General features: G+C 42.2%; 1 protein-coding gene across 6 annotated transcripts in view; it reads right to left on the reverse strand.

The window, feature by feature from the left end:
• Nucleotides 1–17,835, reverse strand: part of LOC146560292 (unconventional myosin-VIIa-like) — a 75,874-nt gene that overhangs the window by 39,551 nt on the left and 18,488 nt on the right. For 3 of the 6 annotated variants that reach the window (XM_085244269.1, XM_085244267.1, XM_085244265.1), the window contains 3 exons: nt 1,331–1,444; nt 984–1,136; nt 22–39 (listed from right to left, as the gene is read on the reverse strand). In XM_085244269.1, the coding sequence (XP_085100395.1) occupies nt 22–39; nt 984–1,136; nt 1,331–1,444 (285 nt within the window). Of the gene's footprint in view, nt 1–21; nt 40–983; nt 1,137–1,330; nt 1,445–3,651; nt 4,485–17,835 lie in introns of those variants that run through there. The other 3 variants (XM_085244268.1, XM_085244266.1, XM_085244270.1) reach the window with 2 other exon arrangements.

Consider the following 17,835-nt stretch of genomic DNA (forward strand, 5'->3'; position numbering starts at 1 on the left):
GGGTTTCAGGGGCTGACTTACCCTGCCACCACAGTTTGTCTTCAGTAGAAACAGGAACAAATAAAGGAGGGTAACAAACAGAGGTAATGAGAAAATAAAGCAAGGAAGGTATTATGATGACAGGAGAGGAGTGAGAAAAAAGTGACAGAGTTAAAAGAGTAAGGTGACGAATAAAGTGTTAAAAAGCTGCTTAAACAGACAGAACATATAGCAGTAGGGTCAAAATAAATGAGATATAGCAAATTCTATATAAAAATGAGGTTTGTATTAAACTTTAAAGCCTTTTAAAGCCTTAAACTTTAAATCACAACGACAGTTGCCTTAAGACACTTTATGTTGTAAAGTCAAAACGCTGCAATAATACAGAGTAACCCCAGTCAGATAAACCTCTATGAGCGAGCGCTTGACGACAGTGGGAAGAAAAAACTCTCTTTTAACAGGAAATAACTTCCAGCAGAACCAGGCTCAGCGAGGGGCATCTGCTGCAACCCATTGGGGATGAGGGGATAAATAATCAAATAAAAAATTAAGAAAAGACTTTATATAAAATTTTGTTTTAGTGCAGAAGAGCAAATATTTGTTACTCTGTGTAGAAAAATATTTTTAAACAGTATTAAAGGGATTAAATAATGAAGGTATTTCTATTGTTGGAGTTCCATCCATCCAGCAGGATGAGGGTTACAAGTGTGAATGATTTAGTTTGTACTCTACATAGTTGTTGGTAGAGTTTCTTTAATGAGCAGAATTAGGCTTTTCATATTTAAGCATTGCTTCTGCCTGAGCCTGTTCAGTCACTCCTTGGTTCCAAGTACTGATGACAATTTCTAATATATCAAACACTACTTCCTGCCACAGTTTGAGTCAAGTTGTAAGTGTAGTGTAATTGTGAAGAGTAGCCATAATGGTGAGGAACTGGGAGCCTGTCCAGGGTAAACTAGATTCAGTAGGCTCAGCCCTGCAGTAATCGCTGCAGTAATACTCACATATATGAGTTTTTCTCTGTATCTGATGAGCAGGTTACGGAGGATACCAGCTTCATTGAGGTCTCCCAAGCGAATCATGTCTTCCACCCCGTGGATGGAGGTGGGATGCATTGGCTTGATGTTGGTGGCATTTTGGGGGGAGATCCAGTGCTCCTGAAGGAGGATGGGAAGTTAAGTTGAGAAAGCACATTGGAAATTCAGGACATTTTTGATCCTAAACAAAAAAAACAAAAACGTTTTTAATGATCTCAACGGTCACATGGTGTCTGTGATTAGTGTTAGACACTGACATGCTTCCCAAGACATGTTCTTTAAAAAACAAGTTTTATTTGTATGTAAGTGCTTACATTTCCTTCATCGTCCACCACTTGGATCTGTCCGGAGTCACAGAGTTTGACCACTGCACCGATCGGCACCTCAAACTCCCGACCAGTCTTCAGGTCCAACCAGACATAGTCGCCCTGAAAGGAAGTCAGACAGTCAAACCGAAATCAGGATGTTAGGATTTTGGGAGTTAAATCATTCAGCGTCAGAGTAACAGAGTAAGTATCAAGGTCAGAGTAACAGCAATGTCAGATCACATGAGAAATCAGCCAGAAGCAGAAAGAAACCGTGAAGCAGCATTGACAGAAAAGTGCGTTAATATGTGAACTCATCATGAAAAACAATATTTTTCATCAAAACTTAGAACCAGCTCGTGGTCTGAAGAAATCAGACTGTAGGTTAAATAATTCCTCAAAGCCTTTCGAAACAAATCTTGCCACACAGCAGCAATCCTTAAATGTCTTTGAAACTTTTATTTTAAAGGCTATGAAGACAGAAAACCTGCATTTATAAAATGAAAAGTAAAATCGAATAATACAGTTTAAAAAAATCTGCTGACTTCGGCCCAAAATAAAGCCATAAAAAGCTTTTCCCCCTAGAAGTTAGAACTTCTACCTTCATCTCTGTGTTACAGGCTTCTGTACGTGAAATTAAATTATGGTTTCTTTGACAACTGTTTCTCTTTAATAATGTGTCTTATATACCTTTACTCTACACTCGACTGGCTTTTAATACAGTACCTGCAGCAGACTGACAATCCTTGCTTTGCTTTGAGGGTTTCTGTCTGACCTTTAATCAGTTCCAGACGTTTCTAGTAGGTTACCACTAGACCCAGTTTTTAGGTTTAATCCAATTTACATAAAGATTTTATGTTAAGCCAGTAATCTAAAATTTCACAAAAATTCATTGCAGCCATTTAAAATGGTACTCAGTAGTTTGTACGGCCTACAGAAGCTTGCATGCCTGATAACATCGGGGCCTGTTCCTAATGAGACAATAGATGGTGTCCTGGGATCTCCTCCCAGATCTTGACCTCAGATCAGGGCATCGCTGAGCTGTTGGACAGTCTGAGGTGCAACCTGGCAGAGTTGGATGGACCAAAACATAACGTCTCACTCAGCTGGATATAAGTCAGCTGAGCGTGGCTCCTCCTCAGTGGTATCAGATCCTCCATCCTCCATGTGCTGCCGGCATACTCTCACCACATGAGGCGTATCGTGCACCAGGAGGAACCTGGGACCCACTACCATCACTGACCCAATACCAAACCAGTCGTGCTGAATGATTTTACAGCTATCTTAATGTTCTCCACAGCTTCTCCAGACCCTTTCATGTCTGTCACACGTGCTCAGGATGACCCTGCTGTCATCTGTGAAAAGCACAGGACTCCAGTGGTTGACCTACCAATACTGGTATTCTATGGAAAATGCCAGGCGGGCTTCACGGTGTTGAGCAGTGAGCACAGAGCCCACTACAGGACGATGGGCCCTCAGGTCTCATGACTTTTGTTTCTGATTGCGTGGTCAGAGACATTCACACAAATGGCCTGTAGCTCTGCCAGTGCTCATCCTTTTCTTCCTGTCACAAAGGACCTTATACTGGTCCCGCTGATGGCTTGAGGACCTTCTGCGGTCCCTGTCTCCTGGAATCTCCTCCATGCACTTGAGACTGTGCTGAGTGACGCAGCTAACCTACTGGGAGCGGCAATAATGATGTGCCATCCAGGAGGAGCTGGAATACCTGTGCTACCTCTGTAGGGTTCGGGGGGGGGGGGGGGGGGGGGGGGGTGTCCACCTGTAAAGTTGTTCCTGTTTTGGGGGGTGTGTCATTGTTGTCTTTCAGCATTAACAGTCCCCTTAACTGACCAGCTCAATGCTCACGAAGTTTAACTGAAGCTTACTCTGACTGACAATTATTCCCTTAGTGTGTTGAGCAGTGTACAACACTATGAGGTCTTTAAGATACTATTGATGGGGGCTTAAAATGCAGCGCTTTGTACATGAGCAGGGGATTCTAAATTAAATTCTGGATTGAACAGGGAGAGAATGAAGAGAAGCTAAAATGGGAAGCATGAGTAAAAGAAGTATACACACATAAACAGCCATGTTAAAAACGTAAACACACATGATCTCTTCAGATGACCCATGAGTCAAAAGTGACCCAGAACAGAAAACCATGCATAATTATTTTAACACACAGTTCTGCAGTATTACATCAGCATTCTTCTCGTGTATAAGAAAAAAGGCACACGTAAATAACAAAGCAGGGAGCAACACAAATGCTACAGATAAAAGCCATGTAATTATGACTCATGAGACTTAAGACACAAGCAGTGTCAGCATACCGGCAGCAGAGTGCTGTGTTTCATCACAGTGTTGACGTTGCGTATCAGCGCCCATTTGGCCTGATCCTTCTCATAAAGCTCCACATAATCCCGACGCTTGAACATCTTCACGTGCACAGTGAAAACTTACTTACAAGCACGCTCACAGTTATATCCAGAGGTAACGGTCTAGAGGCGATACCCACACGTATGAGAGGAAATGTTTCGAAATTGTTCAGATGTTCATTGAATTTTAGTTTCTTGCAAAATTCTCCAAAATCTTCAATGTTTAACAAACGAAATTCCTCCCAGATCACAGGCACACATCACCTCTGTTTGTCTTCACCGGGTTTATCTAAAAAAAAAAAAAAGTTGGGGTCGTGGGGAAAAATAATTCCAAGAAAAACAGGTCGAGTATCAGTCCTCTTACAGTCAAACAGCTCTGCCCAGACCAGGGTCCTGTTTTCTGACCTTGCTGGATGTAAAAACTTCAATAAAGAAATCAATTTGAAAATGTGCAGTAAGTTTCCACTGTAACATTTTGGGACCAACAATCCTCCTGCTCTCTCGCTCTCTCCCAGACTCTCTACATCACATTTTGTTAACCCATCCCCTGCTGTCCATGGCAACCAGGTGTCACTTCCTCCTCAGGTGTGTCCTATGGTGTTGGATTTCTGCCTAGATAAGCCCACTGCAGGCTCCTACTGTCATAAATACGCTGTAGTCACCACAGGATGCATCACATAAGTAAAATAATGGCCTTTCACTTTCAGCTTAAATTTGAGAGGAGGGTAGAATTTGGTCATTTCAGATGCTGTCATGGTCCTGAGTCAGTGACCCAGTGTTTTTGAATTATTAATAGTCTTTGCTTTCATTATTATTTAGAATTTCTAGTCTCTTGGTTTCTGTGCCTCCTGTGTTTCATGTTTAGTTACTCTTGTTTCTGTGTTTGTTCCGTCTGTTCCCCTAACCAGTCATACTCCATGTCTGTGTGTCTAGCCTTGGCTGTGTCCCAATTCAGGGGCTGCATCCTTCGGAGGACCCAGCCTTCGGCGTCTATGTGGGGCTTGTCCTTCGAAGACCGAGAAGGCTGGAAGTGTGAGGCTGTGAAATTGGACGGTCTAGCCTTGAGATTTGTATCACCAGCTGTCTCGGTGGAGTTAAACTCAGCTGTCTGCTCCTTGCTCACTAAAATATATCAGGACGTGAGTAAATTCTCGACCATCTCACACTTCTGTTTAATCAGTTTTCTGTTTGACGTTTATTCAGATGTGTGAAAACTATAACTTTAATCTCAGCCAAACCGATTTACTCAGGAACAAATGAAACACTGAAAAAAGCCAAACTAGCATTTTTAAGTTATCTAAGTGATTTATATATCATGTTTAACCTGAGTAGCGAAGGACTGCGCAGGTCTGAAAACAATGTGCTGGGAGTCCAGTGTTCTCGCCGGCTCGAGTGAGCCTTGACCACCCAGTCAGCTATCGAGCTGGTGGGTAACATGTAATATGTGATGTCTTGATAAATCAAGCAGATATTTGAAGTTTACAAACCTACTTTCTTGAAAATATCTTAAAAGTTTATTTTGTGACCCAGAAAGAGTAATATTTCAAACTCTTTAGTCGTGCTCCTCCGCCATTGCTGCATTTTAAAAGTATTTTTATATTATTATAAAAATATTATAAATAATGATTTAAATAAAAAAGTATTGAAAATAGTAATAAGAGTAATATTAAAACTAAGTATTTGCCGCCATTGTTGGAAACTGGAATTTGCTGGACCACGCTATGAATTCTGGGATAGGTTGGGCCACGGAGGATACACCCAACCCCCCCTGAAATTCGGCGAAATGAAGAATGGGTCGGCCGCATTTGGAGCAGCCTCCTAACTGGGACAGCCTTTGTCGCCCGGCTGTGACATAATAGGCCAAACCAAAACGGATTAAAAGTTTGCACATAAATAAATGACGAGTGAAACTTGCCCAACCACAAAGAAACTCGTTGAAAAGAGATCTGATGAGATCTCTTTGAGATTTGTCTATAATGTTAAAGGTAAAAAGTAGCTTTTGAGTTGTAGGAAAAAATGTCTCTTTGCATCTAAATTTGGTGAAAATGAAATGACTTACTGTTCCAGACTTACTCCAGAGAACAACGTCTTTGCAAATAAATAAATGTCAGATTAGAGCCAGACCTTTCTCAATGTGAGGCAACGCTGCTGACTGCTTCATCACTGCACTGCATCAGTATGTGGGATCAAAATGTTTTTACTGTCCAGAGGCTTGTACAAATAAAATATCTGAACGGACTGGCATAAACTTTGATATGAATAATAATCTGTCTTAAATGACCCACTGACCCAGACTTTTTTAGTTTTGAGTGGATGGGTGGAAAATTTAATTAGCTTCAACTCTTTTTTTTTTTTTTTTTTTTTTTTTTCTCTCTTAAAATGACATCAGAAACAGCAGTACGTGATGGCAGAGCTTCAGTTCATACTTTGTCATTTTTTTTTTTTTTTTTTTTTTTTTTTTTTTTTTTTTTTAATAAATAGGACAGGGGGAATGAATGAGAGAGAGAGGGGGAGAGAAAGAAAGAAAACCAAAGGGGAGAAGAGACGGTGAGAAGAGGGGGGAAGAGAGAGAAAAAAAAACAAAAAAAAAACTCCTGGGTCACCTGTATGGAGAAAAAACAAACAAACAAACAAACAAAAACAAACAGAGGAGACAGCAAACAACAAAGAGCAACATAATAATAGAGAAAACAAAGCACCATCACAATAAACTAGCTAGTCATAGATATCAGTATTTACTAAGTAATAAACGATATTGTGCAGCACGCAAGATAGACAGCGCACAGTGTGCTTTGAGGCAGCAGCCAAGAAAGCTTTAGTCCGCGTCTGTGAATACCCATGTGTGCATACCTGTGTGGATCAGCATGCTAGCATTCCAAAGGTTTCTCCATGTAATGATCTGCTAGGGAGTGTGGGGGGGCCACAGCCCCGTCCTCCAGGGTGTGAAGCGGGTATGGAGGAGATCAAAACTCCAGACATCCAGAGGCCCCCAGAACACAAGAGACCATGGAAGACCAACAGAGGGGCAGCCGCGCCACTGTCCCAGTAAGAGCTGAGGAGAGTCCCAGATGAGGGCTCGCCCAGCAGCCGCGGAGCAGAAGTCAGGGGGAGTTGCAGTGACGCGCCCGTGAGCTCCGCCGGCCCCCAGCTGTGCCTGAGTGACCGAGCCCCAGGCCGAGAGGCCGGGGGCACCCCACCTCCAAAGGGGCCCGAGCGAGCCCCAGGCCCCAGGCCCCGACAAGCGGCCGCCAAGGAGTGAGCCGGTGTGTACCTGGACGCCCACCCCCGGACACAAAGAACCACCAACACACCGACACCTGAGGGAGTCCGCCACCGGCAGGGGAAGTGGTGGTGGGTGGAGATAGGCCTCCAAACCTTGGAGGGCCTGAGGTGTCCCCAGAGAGGTGGCGTCTGATACCCAACCTGACATATAGACACAGACATACAGGCACACACAGACACAAACATCCATTCCCACCCTCATGCTCTCATATGCACTCACTCCACACTCAACCAACGTGGAGACAGACATAAAGAGACGTTGTACACACAATCACACTCCCCAAGCGTACTCTACAAACCGGGTCTAGGTACCCTTGCCCCTGGAGGGGGGAATTGCACCCAGACCCAGGTGGTGTTACCCTTTTCCCTGCGGGGGGGAGAGGCAGACCACCCCGACTCCGCAGCAGCAGGGAGGCCCCACACCCCAGACCGCAGTCGGACGGCCAACTCCTCCTACTAGCCCTCCCGCTCCAGCAGGCCGCAGAGAATGGGGGTGGGAGAAGACTCCAAACCTCCCTCCACCCGCTCATTGTAGTGTTGATGCATATGTGTTCTAAGGTGCAATTAAAACCCAGGAGGGCATGGAGCTACCTGCCAAGGAGCAGCAGGTAAGCGCATAGTCCCTCCTGCTAACCCTCAATGACTAAGTGTATTTAAAATTGAGAGGTGGGCAACGACGTCAGGGGTGAGGTATACACCCTGATGGTGATTTGGACTCCGTGATTGTGCCCACCCCCAAGATCCTATATGTATGTGTAATGAGAGTGTGAATAATGTGAATGTCTAAGTTGTGGGATAAAATTGAGGCAGAGGCAGCCAGAAGGGGACGGGGGGGGGGGGGGGGGGGTAGCCTCCTCTGCACCCTGGTGACATACCCCCACTCCAAGGCCCTGCATGTGTGGGTGGTTGTGGAGGAGCGGGAAGAGGGAGGCAGCTGGAGATGGGGAGGGAAGGAAGGGAGGGGCAGGTAACCCCTCCCTGGGGCCAGCTCCCCCGCTGACCCCAGTAGGCACTCCCACCCTCCGCGACCCGCCAGGGAAGGGGGGCCCAGGCCCATCAGACCGGGGCCCAGTGCAGTAGCGCCCCCCGGCTCCACAGAGCCCTGGACAGTCCACCCAACCCCACCACAGAGAAAACTGCACCCACCCCACCAACCACACATCTTCCAGACTACATAAGACGGTAAACGCCCAGGCTGAGATCTTCCTCCACCTCTCCTGTATCTCCCCCTCCTGCAGAGAGTTCCTGAGAGAAGAAAGCTCCTGCAAGATGTGACCATCCCCCCCACCAGTTGAAGAGCCCCCCAGGCGGCTCGATGCACCGGCGGCACCCTGCTCCAGGGCCGGGCCCCCATGCACCCACCCGCCCACAACCCCGGCAACACACCAACCAGGACCCGAGCCCCGGAGGCCCGGCCCGGGCCCCAGCCCAGAGACGGAGCGCCCCCAGAACCTCACGCCCATCCCGGACCCACCCAGGGGCAGCCAGGTTGCCAGGTCAGTAACCCACGTCCGTCAGCACAGACCCTCCCCTAGCCCCGCTGCACGCAGCCGCGAGGAAGCAGTCACCTGAGAGCCAACAGAGCCCTCAACCGGACGTGACCGCTACCCCGGGTTGAGCCCCCCAAGGAAGATGCCTCCGGGGAACCCCCCGACGCCCTAAGCCTGTCCCTACCCCCTCACCAATCACAACAGTGAAGGCGGGACCAAACTATGACCCCCCACCCCCACTAGGTGATGGAGCTGATAAAAGGGGCCCAGAGCAATTGATCTAATGTGGTGGCAGAGGCTGTGTCAAGACTAATGTAATCTAATAGATAATTTCTATATTGGTTAGAATTAAGATTATTTTTATTTTTCCAGTTCATGAGGACTGTTTTCTTGGCTATGCATAGGGCAGTGAAGATCATATGGGCGATATTCTTTTCTGAAGTGACATTATCTAAGCTGCCCAACAAACACACTAAGGGGGAGGTTGGAATGTTACATTTCAGACATTTTGATAAGTCTTCACATATCTTGCGCCAAAACTTTTGCACTGGTGGACAGAACCAAAGAGCGTGGATGTAATTGTCTGGTGTATTGCCTTGACAGTGTGAGCAGTTGTTGGAAGATGTAAAGCCCATCTTGAACATCCGATGACCTGTATAGTGCACTCTATGAAGTATTTTATATTGTATTAATTGCAGACTGGGATTTTTAATTAATTTAAAAGTTTTTAAGCAAATCTGAGACCAGAAGTTTTGGTCTAGGTTGACTGATAAATCTGCTTCCCACTTTGCAGTAGGAAGGGATATTGATTCATCTAATTTAGAAAGTGTTCTGTATATTTTAGATAATAATTTGGGGGATTTAAGAGTAAGAAAATGTGCCGCACTTAGTGGTGTTTGTAATTCAACTTGACTGAGGTTAAATTTCTTTTTTACTATGGATTTAATTTGTTGATATTCTAAAAACCTTGTCTTGTTGATCCCATATTGTTCAACTAGTCTGTCAAATGGAATAAATTCTGTTCCCTCTAATATATGTTCTAAGTATTTAATTCCTATACAACTCCATTCTGGGAAATTAATCATATTATTGTTTTGTAGTATGTCAGGGTTATTCCAGATAGGTGTACGTTTGCATGGGATTAATGAAGACTCCGTTATTTTTAGAAACTCCCACCATGCTGTCAGAGAAAAGCTGATGTTGATACTTTTAAAGCATTCATGTCTTTTGATGTTTGAGCTAATAAATGGTAGGTCTGAAATCTCTAGATCCTTGCATAGTGCCTGTTCAACATCTAGCCAGGGCTCAACTAAGAAGGTATGTTTTAACCATTCTGAGATGAACTGAAGCCTGTTGGCTAAGAAGTATTGGTGAAAATTAGGCAGATCTAATCCTCCTCTATCCTTGGTTCTTTGTAGCGTTTTTAAGCTAATACGCGGGGGTTTATCTTTCCAAAGGAATTTGGAAATATATGAATCCAGAGATCTGAACCAATCTTGTGATGGTTTGTTAGGGATCATCAAAAATAAGTAATTTATTTTTGGCAAGATCATCATTTTTATAGTGGCGACCCTTCCCATGAGTGATATGGGTAAAGATTTCCATCTAGTCAGATCGCCTTCTACTTTCTTTAGAAGTGGGATGTGGTTTAGTTTAGTTAAGTCTGAAAGCTTAGGAGAGATATTAATACCTAAATATTTAATATTTCCGGATTGCAGTGGGGCAGAGGAAGAATTATGGAAGGAGCAGTTAATGGGGAGAACTGTAGATTTTGGCCAGTTAATTGAATAATCTGAAACTCTTGAAAACCAGTTTATTAAAGTAATTACCTCAGAGAGGTTGGTTTGTGTGTTTTGCAGAAAAAGCAACACATCATCCGCATAGAGACTGATTTTATGTTCTATGTTCTTACATTTTATGCCCTTAATTGTTGTAGCCTGTCTAAATGCTGCTGCTAGAGGTTCGATAAAAATTGCAAAAAGTGAGGGGGAGAGTGGGCATCCCTGTCTGGTGCCCCTCAGGAGACAGAAGCTGGAGGATGTCTGGTCATTTGTTCTGATACGAGCCGTTGGGGAATTGTATAATATTCTTATCCAGTTTATGAAAGAGTTTCCAAAACCAAATTTGTGTAAAGTTGCGAATAAAAATTTCCAATTAACTCTGTCAAATGCTTTTTCTGCATCTAGAGATAATATTATGGCTTCGATGTTTTTATCGTATGAGTAGTCTATTAAATTAAGTAATCTACGAGTGTTTGTTGAGGAGTGCCTACCTTTTATGAAACCAGTTTGGTCAGGATGAATTAAGAGGGGGGTCATTTTCTCTAATCTCTTTGAGAGAGCTTTGCAGATTATTTTAAGGTCTACATTTAAAAGAGAAATTGGACGATAGCTTGAGGGAAATAAAGGGTCTTTGCCTGGTTTTAGCAGGAGACTAATGTTGGCAGAATTCATATTTGGTGGTAGTCTGCCCTTTTCCTCGATTTCCTGCAACATGCTGTGGAATACTGGTGCCAAAATTGTCCAGAATTCTTTGTAGAATTCTGCAGGGAAGCCGTCTGGACCTGGAGCCTTATTATTGGGCATACTTATCAGGGCTTCCTGGAGTTCACTTGGCGTCAGTGGCGAATCCAATTCCATTGCTTGACTGTCTAGTAATTTTGGAAGAGTTACGTTGTCAAGAAACAGATCAATTTCATTTTTAGATGGGTTTATTTGTGGTGAGTATAAAGTTTCATAGAAATCCCTAAAAATGTTGTTTATTCTTCCAGGATCATATATTATGTTCCCCGATAAATCTTTAGCAGCACATATAGTTGTTTTTTCTTTATTTATTTTTAGCTGGTTAGCTAGAAATCGACCTGATTTGTTACTGTGTTCAAAATTTTGCAAGCGAAGTCTTTGTATAAGGAATTGTGTTTTTTTATTAATAGTTTCATTTAATTCTAGTTTTGTTTTGCATATTTTGTTCAATGTTTCCTGATCTTGGTGGGACGCGTAGGCTTCTTCTAGTGATTTGATGTTTTTTTCTAATTCCTGAATATTTTTGTTTTCTTCTTTCTTTTTGTGTGATGAGAAAGAAATTATTTTACCTCTCATCACAGCTTTCCCTGCTTCCCATAGAACAGAAGCAGATATTCCGGGAGTGTCATTAAAGTCTAAATATGAAGTCCATTCCTTTTTAAAGTATTTAATAAAGTCTTCATCTTTAAGTAGTGATATATTAAATCTCCAGTTTTTACTTGGCGTAGTATTATTCTTGTGCATTAGTGTTAAAGATACAGGAGCATGATCGCTGACAGCTATAGGATGAATCTCAGTGTCTGAAATGTCACACAGCAGTGAGCTGCTGACCAAAAAATAATCCAGATGAGAGTAGGAGTGATGAACATGCGAGAAAAAAGTATATTCCTTACTGGTGGGGTGAAGAGAGCGCCATGCATCGCAAAGACCAAAGTCGTTCATATACTGTTTGATTATATTTGTGGACTGCCAATTACGCTGAGTTCCTGTTGTGTTGAGCCTATCCATGTCTTCATTTAGTCCAAGGTTGAGGTCACCGCCAAGAATGAGTGTGCAATCAAGGTGTTCAGAGAGTGCACTAAAAAAACCGTGAAAGAATGAGGGTTCATCAACATTTGGACCATATACACTAACAATACATAGTTTTTTGTTCAATATTGATAGTTTAATAATTAGAAATCTACCCTCTGGATCTATAACTGTATCGAGTACTGTAAAATTAACATTTTTATGTATTAAAATTGCTACTCCCCGTTGTCTAGAATTATAACCGGCTGCAAACACGTTAGGAAACTCAGGTGTTTTAAGTTCATTTAAACCTGTGACAGGTTTGTGAGTTTCTTGTAATAAAACAACATCTGCCTGTAGTTTATTAAGCTGGTTAAATATTTTTAACCTCTTTCCTCTGGTGCCAGCTCCATTTACATTCCATGTGACAAACCTCAGCATGCCCTTAATTGTGCGTGTATGTCTAATGATGTACGCTGGGTGTTTCGTTTAGACAGGTGGAGAGAATATGGAAACATCCCTTGTTTGTAAATAGAAAGAGAAAAAGAAGTGTGGTGAGAGGCTCCATAAGTCTGACTATGTGTGTGAATATTCACTAATATGAACAAGCGTGGCTTGCTTATGTGTCCTGCAAGTCTGTGCGTGCTGTGAGGCTGTTGTGAATGTGCTGCCGTTGAGCTGATGTGTTTGCGTGATCGTGGTGTGAAAATATGGAGAAATAGAGGGTGTTGTTTGTAGGTGAGTGGGGGAGTAGGTGACCACAGCAGTGAAAGACAAGAGAAAGAAAGAAACCACATGAACTGCTTCAACTCTAAAACATCCTGTCGGCCATTATTATTGTTTTTGACGGTTTTCATATTGGTTTGTTTATCTTCTTCCTCTCCAACTACAGAAGAATGCCAGCCGTGTTCAGCATGAGACGTGAGCTCTGACTCAGGGGTGAGTGTGTCACCATGAATAGCTGTTTGAGTGTGCGTTACATATAAGTCACTTTAATTAAGTAACTACTCCGTCTAGCCAACTGAGCCACCTGAACATTACACCACCAAGCATCTGTCACACACACACACACACACACACACACACACACACACACACACACACACACACACACACACACACACACACACAGAGAGAGAGACCACATGCTGAATTATTTAACACAGAGGATCTGTTTGGTGTCTGTCTGTCTCTTAGTTTATATTTCTTGTTGTGTGCCGCTCTCTTTCTCTTTCTCTCTCTTTCCCTTCATTTTCTTTTCCATGTTTCCTTTACTGCTGTTATTTCTGACAAACAGCTGTATGTTACAGTGCTGAACACTTGCTGTAGGTTTGGATGGTAACTGATGAGCTTATGGAAACAGCACTGAGATCAGAGAGATGAGTTTGTTACTTGAACAGAAATCTAATTACACCACTACAAACAAAGTTTAGTAAATATTATTTCTCATATGCATAGACTAACATAAACATTTTTTCTTTAAGCAAATATTTTTTTTTTAAATTCCTAAATAGAGCGATTTTAAAGACATTTTGCAGCCAATTTCAGCATTTGCATTGCATTTCTATTTCTCCATGAATCTGAATATTTCCTGCATCTCTGTAACACAGTATAATGAAGTTATCTGATGCATCTATTCCAATGTCTCATCATGGTGATTCTGAAAGTGTTGGGAGACTCATTTTCTTTGTGACTGTTAAATGACTGTTAATGTTAATGTTAATGTGAAGCTATGAAAATGTTTTTAAAGAACTATAAGATGAGACAGATTTCTTCCTTGAGTTTGTCCTTTTAGCTCCGCTTCTTCAGTTCACCTAACAAGCATTTATTTGGGCTAATGGAAGAAACTGGAGTACCCACAGGAAACCTATGCAGGCACATGGACATGTACAGAACTCCACAGAGAAAGACCCCACCCAGGCAGTGACTCCTTACTGCAGTGGGTTATACATCTGCCTAACAAGTGAAACACAAATAACTTGGCAGCTGCTCAAAAAACTCCCAAAATCAAATATGTGGATCTACCTGCTGATAATCTGAGCTTCCCATTTAAATACCAAAACCAACAATTCCTCAAACCAGGCTCACACTGGCCTGTTGCCCAGTGTGAGCTGGGACAGGCTCAAATAGGCCCTGTAACCATGTTTCAGGGCAGTATTCCCCCCACGGCAACCCCCAGTCTCACATTAACAGCTTTATATAGAAGTCATTCAGAGATCAATGAAGCCCCCAGGTCAACTAACCAGACAGCAAATGGGGACATGACCCACTGAACAGCACCGGGAAGCTCGTGTGACCAACCAGGATATAAAACTCTTTGAGCCACACACTTCATTCTGCACAGTGTTAATACTATAGTAATCTCAGACATACAGTTTTCAAGTTTTCACACTGACACCCCACTCAAAGCTTCTGTTTACAAGAAGCAACCAGTCAGAACAAAACTGTCTTAAAGGGAGAAGGAGGGAAGCTTGTTTCAGACAGAATAAACTGAGAGCCTTAAAAATGCATAGAAATTATTATTTTGAACTGTGAATCATGCAAAGCTACTTTAGAAGAGTCAAAAAATAAAAACTCAGAGCAGAAAATTAGCAAAATAACTTGATTTAAGGTGCTTTAAGGAGGTCTGCAGGTTTAGAAGAAACCATTATATTTATAGAGAGCATCTTTTCTGTGCTTTTTCAGTTGAGGGGAAGTTAGAATCAGGCAGTCTCATATGGAAAAGTTATATATAAATCTTATAAAGTTTGTATCTGTCTTGTGTGAAACTTGTATGAAAGCATACAAGAGTGAAAACAGATATAACATTCTTTGAAAAATTATTGAAATGAAACTTGTATGTTTTGAATACTTACTAAAGAAATATATGAAAGTGGCCACTTTCATGAGTAAATCATATAAGCCTTATATGATTCACTATATGAAGTAGGCCACATCTGATGCAAGTCTTTATAAGTTTTTTCTATTTCTTTTCCATATGTGGTTGTCTGGCCATCATAAGAAATAACATTAATTCAAGCAAAACATGTAAATTACTAGTACTTGTCTTCAAAGATGATTTAAAGACTCAAACTGTTGTCAAACTTGAGCTTCTACACAAACATGAAAAATATCTTTTGCCAAATGGGCCTCGTCTGCAGACACAGCAGCGCATTATGTCCTGCCAGTTCTGTACTTTTTCCAGTTTACATGAGACTGTAGAGTAAACTACAACTTCACTGATACAGAACACAGACTCATGAAAAGCACATACGCCCTGCCGTCTCATTCTTTGGACAAACGTGACTGAGACGAGCCACACTGATGTAATGTCCATGCTGCCTGCAGTGGATGGGTGTGTGTCATCACCTCTTTCATCAGGTAAATAATTCAGGCCTGACATGAGCCAGGTACTCACTTGCAGCTGCTATGGTGTCTCCTGTGTGGAAAGGTAACAAAATGCAGATAGAGGCCTCTGGATGTCAACTATGAACCACGGTGTCCCCACGTACTACCCGTATGAAAACAGTTATTCCTGTTTCAAATGATAAACTATGAATGTACGTCATTCTGCTCCCCGTTCTTTTAATGGGGTTTAAATTTTGTAAGTGACTTTGTAACAATGCTTTTGGTAAGTAACCCACATTTAGTCTTTTCCTTGAATAAAAATGCAAACAATAAAGAAAACCCTGCCCGAGGATGCTGACTCCTGTCACACTTTATCCTCTAAACCACAAGATGTCATTTTATCCCGTCATTTATTGACTGACATGATACATAACATGGGGTTCCTCTCACAATAGAATTTTCCTTGACTTTTAGGGCAGCAAGCATTAAGTAGCTTTGATATCTGTTATTTGAAAATGTGTCTGATCAACAAATTAATGTCACAAAATCTCTTGTCAATGAGATTCTTAGTCTAAAGGCTCCGGCCAAGTCACAGCTGTAACTTTTATGCGTCTTGTTACTTTCGAAGGTTCACTTCAAGTTACACAAACTGTTTCCAGAGTGTGTGAGTATCATCTCACCACTGCAGACTGCACAGCGTCCGTCTGAACCTCTTCTTCAGGTGAGTCTGCCCTCTGCTGGAGTTTTTGAACATTTTAGTACCAGTTAGTCTGAAACTGTAGCTGCAGGTTACGTTACTCAAATTGTCAACGCTGTCACCAGATCTCAGTCCAGTAGAGCACCTTTTGGGATGTGGTGGAATGGGAGACTCACATCGTGGACGTGCAGCTGACAAACATACAGCAACTGTGCGATGCTGTCATGTCAAAATAAACCAAAATCTCTGAAGAAGGTTTCCAGCTACTGGTCTATGTCATTAAAACAGTTCTAAAGGTAGGATGGAGTCAAATCAATGCTGGCAAAATGTAACTAAAGAAGCCACTGACTGTGTTTCTTTAAAACCTTATTTAACCATTAGGGGAACTTTTAGGAATTAGAATATATTTTGTGAGAATTTCCTGGTCGATATTTGCAGCATTAACCTGGCATGATGTCAACAGAAGGAGAAACCAGAGCTCCTATAAACGATAACCTACATAGTGACATGCAAACTCAAGACTGAAGGGCCCCAAACCTAGGACACTCTTAAGAGAACTTACACACGAAAACCACACACTGCCGATACAGCTAAACAAGCCTCCTCACATTTTGATTATATGGGAATAAACCAACCTAAAGAGACATTCGGATCATTGCAGAAATCCTGAATAATCCAATAATTTAAGACAAAGGCGGACGAGACAGTTATTAAGTGAATATACGAGCAACAAATGCATTTACAGCTAATTTGCATTTAGATTGGAGTGACAAATCAAAGGTCACAGGATGAGATATGATGATATGCTAATTGTGCCATAAAATCATAAACAGGCTCTTCTTTTTGCATCAATGAACAAATAAAAGCCCTCTGCAGCGAGCACACAGAGAAAATAATCTTTGAACAATAAATTCACAAGAAACATTCATGTTGAAAGAGCAATAACACAGCAAGTTTTTACACAGTGCAACTACAAAGACTGAAACTGTGTGGCAAAAGCTTATAGACTCATATTCTCCCACAGACTGTGGATTCTCCAGGTGCCACAGACAATCAGAAATGGAGGACAAGCTTGTTGTTGCCACCTGTGGGCAGCTGAATGATTAAACTTTGATTTCCTGCAGAGACAGGACAAAAAAGGGGAGCTTAGATTCTGAATTCCAGGTTTTTTATTTGTACTTGTGAAGGAAGTGCTTAATATTAATATGTGATTGGAAACTTAACAAAAAATAATTTTACAAAATTTAAATTGTTTAATGTCTTGCACCTTTGCACCTCCTACTGGCCTTGCAGTGACAGTGTAAGAGACTGTGAGTTGCCTGGGATCAACCGTTCATTGTCTACAGCTGAGAAGCTGTGGATATGGTACGTCTCAGGTTGTTTTCAGAGGGACACCACTTCTTTTGAAGAGTGCCATAAAAGCTAATATTTCTTTGGCAAATTTAAGTCATTTATCATTCGTCTTTTAACTCCATTTTTGATCTTGTCTAGATGGTTAATGCATCGTGCTCATCAGGTGGGCTCTGGCTATGCCTCTAAGCTGAACTGTTTAATGTTTCACGTACCACATATTAGCATTTTATCACATCAAGTGAGTGTTTTTACACAGCCACTCTGATCAAACTGGCGTTCTTAAGACCCAGTCTTAGAGGCCTGCTTGGAGATATACCTGCAGCTTTAGGTGTCTTGTTACCCTTTCTGTGAAAATGGTTCCCTAGAAGTTATGCAAGCTCTCTCCAGAGTCTGTAAGAATCATTTCACCACAACAGTGTCTGTCTGCAGGTTGTGGTCTGCCCTCTGCTGCTCTGCATGA

The sequence above is a fragment of the Mchenga conophoros genome, linkage group LG14 (genome assembly GCF_057382185.1).
Source record: "Mchenga conophoros isolate Kocher_MC1m ecotype Shallow Benthic linkage group LG14, M_conophoros_male_GT1.1, whole genome shotgun sequence".
Taxonomy (NCBI): domain Eukaryota; kingdom Metazoa; phylum Chordata; class Actinopteri; order Cichliformes; family Cichlidae; genus Mchenga; species Mchenga conophoros.